Here is a 7,362-nt window from a genome sequence, read left to right as displayed (position 1 = left end):
ATATACATATATATATATATATGTATATGTATACATATATATATATATATATATATATATATAAGCTTCCTCTATTCATCAGTCTATCATATCCATCAAGGAAAGCGCTGAAGACACTTCTTCCGTAAAGTGATTGCATTTATTTCTTACATTGACATTATATTTAATGTTATTTATGAAATAGTTTTATACACTGAACTTGTCATATCCTATTATTTCTAAAGTGAATGCACATAGACCCGGCGGTGCTTTCTTCGATCTCCATGATATGCCTATCATTGTCGAACTTTCGGCCATGTTTTAGCCATTCCGAAAATTGCTTTTGTCTCTGGCGGTATTGTATGCATGTGTTGGATGAAATGACACCCATCTACATGTTGCAACAAACAGACTTTCCCGGACTCTGGAGGAACCTCAGATAATATTCTGTGCAAACACCAATCAACGAACAAACATGACCTTTTTGATCTACTAATCAAAAGGGAATATATATTTCAAAATAGCTATTTTCTTCTTCATTGGTCATATACTACATTCAAAGTATCTCATGATAGTGCTCACGACATCGCTGTCTGTGTGTTTCCGCCATTCTAGCCTTCATCGAAACTATGACAGCTTACTATGCAAACACATTAAATTAATAGTCCCACCCAGATGGATCCTTTATTTTCCTTGTGTGTGTGTGTGTGTCTGTGTGTGTGTTAGTGGGGCAGGGGGTTGGGATTGGTAATGGCAAAATTGCCTATTTTCACTAAATTATGTTATGTTATGATATGTTATGTTATGTTCTGTTATGTTATGTTTTGTTATGTTATGTTGATATCTCTGTTGAAATGCCAGAAACCTATTCGTTGATCCGAGAGGCACAGCATTTCCTACCAAGGGTCATTCATCCTGAAGGGCATGCTGGGAGAAGAAATCAAGTTCCTACAGGTCAGAGGTATAGGTGTATACCCCTGAGAGGAGCGATGGCCGGATTGTGACTTGGAAGCAATACTTATTGTATAAATCACGTGACTATATTATTACCTCCTCTTGCTCAAATCAGTCAGAATATCGAGTTAATAAACAATAAGAGCAGCAACAACAGCAAACAATTCTTGCTACTTTTCAAACCTTCCCAACACCAACCTTTGAACGAGGCTGTGAGCTCATCATATCTGATACATGCTCGCATGCATGAAAGGTAAAGGACGCTATGAATAATGCACAGGGAACACTGCACAACTTGAAAACAGAAGGACTTTATTGCTTTGGACTCTTGGAATATCAGCAGTGTACATTAGTCCAAATAAAACTTAATAGATTTCTACGTGCATAAATTATGCTCGTACAATTCAACTTCACTTGAATGGAATGGCAAAGGTAGAATTTGGATGAAATTGCAGCGGTTCAACTGGAAGCAGATTGATCTAAATGATATTTTTGTGTCACCAAGCACAGACATGTATTAGTGTGCTTTTATAAAGTGAATGCACTGCAGTTTGTGACACCATCCCTATAGAGAATATCAATAAGCAAGCTAGCCTCTGCATGTAAACTGCTGTATCAGCAGCCAAATTATTTAGTTTTTCTACTACATACCATCGCCATGTTTTCATTAGCATTTTGATTATGCAGTCAACGACAACAGCGTAATGTGCTAAGTGTAATCGAACACCACCGCATGGGTGTTTTGCTGTACAAAAATAATTAGCTAATCAATTCATGACATCAACTATTTTTCCATAACATGTGATTTACTAATTGACATGTCAAAATTCTAAATCCTTTGTAGCCACAGCATTCAATTGCAGGTATACATGGTGTCTGTAAATAAATATCATAACCTGCAGAATGGGTAATTCCCATTTTACATTTGCAAATACACTCAATAGTGCTGCACCTTCCATTCGCGTCAAATTTCATGGTTTTACATTTCATACATGGTTTGGTTTCATGTCTTATACATTTCTACTGCAGTGCACTCCCGTTTAACATAACGAACACCGTTGTAACAAAATTCCGGTTACAATGAAGCAAAACTTCAGGCTGCAAAAATATCCACTCTGTGTTCTTTATTGTTTGTTTGTTTGTTCGGTTATAATGAAATTTCAATATCACAAATGAAAACCGCCGGTCACGAAGTCCACGTACTGTATCAAAGAGAATCCATAGAGAGCTATGGATAGGTATCCTAAAGCCATTTCTGGAACATACGGGTACTTTTACTAGACCACTGCAGCCATCAGTCTGTTTTGAGGAAACTGAAAGTAAAGTTCAACTTTATGTTCAGGATAACTTTGATATTTCATGAAACTACATGTAGGATAATCTCTAACAAACAAATCATTGAAAGTTTCATTGAAATTCGGGTAAAGAGAAGACGGTCACAAACGTTTCACATGTTCTCACCAAACCATCTTATCAATTATACGAAACTGAGATGAACAAATGTGCCATCGCCTTAAGAGTGTCCAGTTCGTTTCCACTCACACGTGAACTTAAATTTAAATTATGAGAGAAATTCAAAATGAAGAAAGTATATTTTACATGGGAAAGTATAGAGTAGTGATAGTTGTGGTAAGGAGTGGAAATTAGTTAGTATATGAAAGGGTAGAATCTGATTTGATTTGATAAAATACTTCAATAACAATAGCAGATGTCCACGCTTTAATTTTCGTTGTCTTTTCTGCCACAAATGTTTCAGGTAGCTGCAAGGTAGTGCCTATATAGAAAGATAATTACATGTATAGTGCAGCTCACACTCTTATGTACAGTTCCGAAAGGAACGTTGTTATCGTGTTTTCAAATCTTTTTTTTTTCTCTTCTACAGTATGTTTACTGTAATACTTGGGGCATTGTGTACAACCGCAGCCCTGACATAAAAGGCACCTCCTCTTATATAGAAATGGTAAATAAAAGAAAAAGTAAATGGTAAAATGGTAAATGTACCTATTCAGTCCCATTCATACGCTGCATGTACTGAATGCCTGTATGTACCACATCAGCCTGCAAACCAAGGTGCTACCTACTGTTCTTTGTTGATATTTTTTCCTCCACATCTCCCCATCCACGGCCCACCTACAGACCTATGGGCAACCCATACACACAATATTTTCCAGTGGTAGTAGTCGATCGTTCCTTTTTTATTGATTTCTATTCTGTTTCTTTGAGTGGCATGTCCAGCAGAGTACAAAACAACCACCAAAAAAGATAAACTCTCAAGTCACCATAAAGAAATTTACATGGTTAACATTTTTTTTTTTCAGATGAGGAAAGAATGCTAGGACTTACTATATTAAAACTAGCAGTACACCAAGACTGTGCGGATCATTACAAATGATACATCCTAACAGACATCACAAAAACAAAAGAAACATGCCAAAGCTGTAACACTGTCTCTCACACTTTTATGATTCAAGTGAAAAAGTAAAATTGACTTTAGCCGACAAGATACAGTTTCTTTATATACAATGCCATTTGAGGAATTAAGGCAAACTTGCCTTTTCTTTTCTTTTTTTTTCTGATTAAAAAGTAGTGTACAGGTGCATTTTCAATGTAGGATCGTCTTTGATGGGTTAAACATAAGGTTGCAAAGCAGGGCCTATATGTTGGAGTGCATCCAATATTTTTCCACACACACACACTAAAAAAAAAAAAAAAGAACTTTACATAGAAAATTTGGATTTGATCATTGTAATGTGTGCATCACACAAACTTGCCTGATCTTTGCCAGCTTGCTTCATATCTACATACATACCGCTCATATGTCTCTGCCAGAAGTGGCGAAAACCACAAACGCGGGCGACACGTCATAATAAAGTCTGGCACAGGGTGGCGCTATTCTTGAACTTCATTAAAATCATTCCCATCCCATCCCATCATGTCACTTTAACTGTAGATAGATCTTCATGTATGTCATCATCTTTATTCGTTATGTAAATAAAACTCATTGCCTTGATTCTGGTGGGCTTCTTCCCAGCAAAGATGGGTGGAGTGCGTATAGTGATGACATGATGGGATTCTCGATAGCGGCGATTTGACACTTCCTCCAAGTGTGACACATCCTGGAAGGAACCCTGGCACACGGTCACAACTGGGTTGTCCGGTAGGTAAAATTCAGCATCTTTGTCGCTACTTGTCGTCACAATGGCTATCCTGTAGTATTTTCCCTTGTGTTGTATTCTTGCTCTGCAGGGTTCATTATAGTACCCGTACACGTCCTCAACGTACACACTGTCGCACAATATGATATTGTACTTCGCATGCCATGCCTCAACATCACCTGACTTTTGGGACTCCAGCTTAACAGTCATCTCCAATTTGGTGTCTGTCCATGACCCATTCTTCATCTGGATGCTACACGGTACCTCTGTGTGAGATTCTACGGGAAGCGTTTGAAATTTCTTGTCTTGAGATTCTCTGGAGGGATGACTATGTCTTTCCTGTTTAAATGATGTAGCATTGAGGTATGGTCTTGGTTGCGCATCCTCCTTGCCCAGTGGGAAGCAGTCTCCCTGTCCTGTTGGATTCTCATCATAGTCCATCTCGGAGCAAAGAGCGCGGGCCTTATATGCCTTCGACAGCAGATGCGGGCACTCTCTGTCAACAAATTGGACTAGTGGTGAAGTCTTCGTCAGAGAGACAAGATTGGCAGTTCCCACCCATGGAAGTCGTATCCTACTGGCCATCTTCCCGTACAACTCCTTGATGCCTTCAGCGTGTTCATGCCCCAGGAGCCAGGCATCCACCTTCTTGATGACAGTTTCTTCATTAGCCACAACAAGGTCATTCCTCTCTATGATGGCCAGAACCTCGTCCGCTGAGAGTCCTAGCCATGAGGTCTCTGGTATGTATTCAAAGTAATGAGCCAAGGTTTGGATGCATCGATCCTTCATAGTCTTGAAACACCCTTCATCAGATTCCCTCAGCCACTTGATGACGCCCACCATACTGTCACCATGAAAGGACTCCAACAACCAATCCTGCGCTATTTTGCTCAATTCCTGCATAGCTAGTTGGTGAGCCCAACCAATCATCAATCGGATGTTCTCTCCTGAAAACTTAATCTCGCCAGTGTACATGTAGCCCAACATCCGCTCAAAGACCTCAATCTCACTCTCCGTGGCTTCTGCTTTCAACTGGAGAATTTTTCCAGGATTCTCCTCCATCATCTTTGCAAGGGTTCCACTTGCTGCACCAAGGACCAGGCGGTGAGCGGGATACTGTCTTAATCCGACTTTGACAGAGATGTCTGATAGTTCGCTATTCTTTAGATAAACATTGAGCTTTTGAGAAAGTGCTTCTTGGCAAGAGTACAATACCTCCAGAGCCATCTTCCAGGAATACCTGTGTAAAATGTCATTGCTTCATTGGTAAGAGGCTGATCTTAAAGTTGGAAAGTTTATGAGTACAGAAAAACATATACTGGAGAACTTGTTAATCACACTTCTTGTTCTCCTGGCCGTGTCAGAATTTTAAACGCATGCTATTTGCATGTACTCAAAAGTGTTAGGCCCCATGTTGACATGCAGTGGAGTGAATATGATCCAGAGATATGAAGGGTTGTCAAGTAATAATTCAATTCAAGAGAGACACAATGAGTAATTTCATCGTAGCTGACATTCTGTCCTCGTCACTGACATAACACAGGTTTTCCCGCCAAATTTCATCAGATTCGCATTCTACGCGATGAGATCATTCGAGTTCAAGTGAATTTGAATGATCACCAAGATCGACATTCAAAAACGCTAACTCATTTGATTTAAGGCCGGGTCACACCTTTCCGGGCAAGCTACGCGGGCTTGTGGCGAGGAGGTAGTTTCCAGCACGTAGAAGATTTTCCGGGGGCGAACAAGAATGTTTGCAATTTTTGCATTTGTTTCTACCTACTAGACGCGTGCTACTTAGCTTCTACTTGCGTGCATTCCGTATGACCTGCGTGAGAGCCAACTCCTGCGAGGTGCTGCCGGTAAGAGTCTCCTACTGGTGTTCTGCGTGTACCTCTGCGAGCGAACCCCACGACTCACTCGGAACAAGTTTTGAGCATGCTCAAGGCCTTGTTATACCGTATCTGGGGAAGTTTTGCGGCTGGATTTGCGGGGAAACGAATTTGCTCCCTGGAGCTCTCCGCAGTTGGTCCGCACCTGACAGTACCTAGCACGTATCTCGCCTGTACTTGCCCGGAGGTGCTCACGCAAGTCCGATTTTAACCGCAGCCAAGTTTTGAGCATGACCAAAACTTTTTCCGGGTGAGTCGCGGGGATGCCCGGAGATGTCCACGCAGAACGCCAATAGGAGGCCCTTAGCGGCAGCACTTCGCAGGCAACTCCCACGCAGGTACTTCGCAGGCCCCGTATGCAGCCAAGATAATGACATTCTGTGGGACTTTTGCCATTCCTTTAGAGGAATTCCTTCACTGAGTTGTCAGCCCCCACGCGACTGGTTCAAAGGTCACACAGTATGCCCACAAGTAAAATTTAAGTAGAACGCGTCCAGCAAGTAAGACACATGCACTGACTCGCCCAAATCCTTGTTCGCCCTCAGAAAATCCCGGTATGCTGGAAAATCCCTACACGCAACAGAATGCATAGCTTGCCCGGAAAGGTGTGACAGGGCCTAAAGGCCGTGTCACACCAGCCTTGCGTGCGACTTGCAAAGAACAATTTTGACTACCCGGAGGTCCCCGTAGATGATCCGCACATGACAGTACCTAGCATGTATCTCAAAAGTAGTCGCAGGGAGGTGCGCACGCATATTTTTTTTTTACCCGCAACCGTGTTTAGGCCCTGTCACACCTTTCCGGGCAAGCTACTCGGGCTTGTTACGTGTAGGGATTTTCTAGCATACTGGACATTCCTGAAGGCGGAAAAGGATTTGTGCGAGTCAGCGCTTGCTGGACGCGTTATACTTGCGAGTATACTGTATGACCTTTGCACCAGTCGCGTGGGGGCTGACAACTCAGTGAAGGAATTCCTCTAATGAAATGGCTGAAATCTCACAGAATTTCATTATCTTGGCTGCATACGGGACTGCGAAGTACCTGCGTGGGAATTGCCTGGGAAGTACTGCCGCTAAGGGTCTCCTACTGGCGTTCTGCGTGGACCTCTTCGGGCATTCCCGCGACTCACCCGGAAAAAGTTTTGGTCATGCTCAAAACTTGGCTGCGGTTAAATCGGACTTGCGTGAGCACCTCCGGGCAACTACGCGCTAGATACTGTCAGGTGCGGACCAACTGCGGAGAGCTCCGGGGAGTAAATTTGTTTCCCCGCAAGTCAAGCCGCAGAAGTTCCCCCGTACGGTATGACAAGGCATGAATGAAAATTGCAAGCATTCTTGTTCGCCCGCTGAAAATCTTCTACGTGCTGGAAACTACCTCCT

The 7,362-nt window shown here is 42.2% G+C and overlaps 1 protein-coding gene across 1 annotated transcript; it reads right to left on the bottom strand.

Annotated features, from left to right (window-relative positions):
* Positions 1-3,863: 3,863 nt before the first annotated feature.
* On the bottom strand, positions 3,864-5,318 carry LOC140243441 (kelch-like protein 4). Its single transcript, XM_072323118.1, has one exon. The coding sequence runs from the start codon at positions 5,316-5,318 to the stop codon at positions 3,864-3,866; it is 1,455 nt and encodes a 484-aa protein (XP_072179219.1).
* Between the last annotated feature and the right edge of the window lie 2,044 nt (positions 5,319-7,362).

Source organism: Diadema setosum, chromosome 20 (genome assembly GCF_964275005.1).
Source record: "Diadema setosum chromosome 20, eeDiaSeto1, whole genome shotgun sequence".
Lineage (NCBI taxonomy): Eukaryota > Metazoa > Echinodermata > Echinoidea > Diadematoida > Diadematidae > Diadema > Diadema setosum.
The sequence above is the reverse complement of the archived record's forward strand: the minus strand, read 5'-3'. Positions and strand labels throughout refer to the sequence as shown.

Coding starts and splice junctions, on each gene's coding strand:
- LOC140243441 (XM_072323118.1), bottom strand. CDS start 5,318: ATGGCTCTGGAGGTATTGTACTCTTGCCAAGAAGCACTTTCTCAAAAG.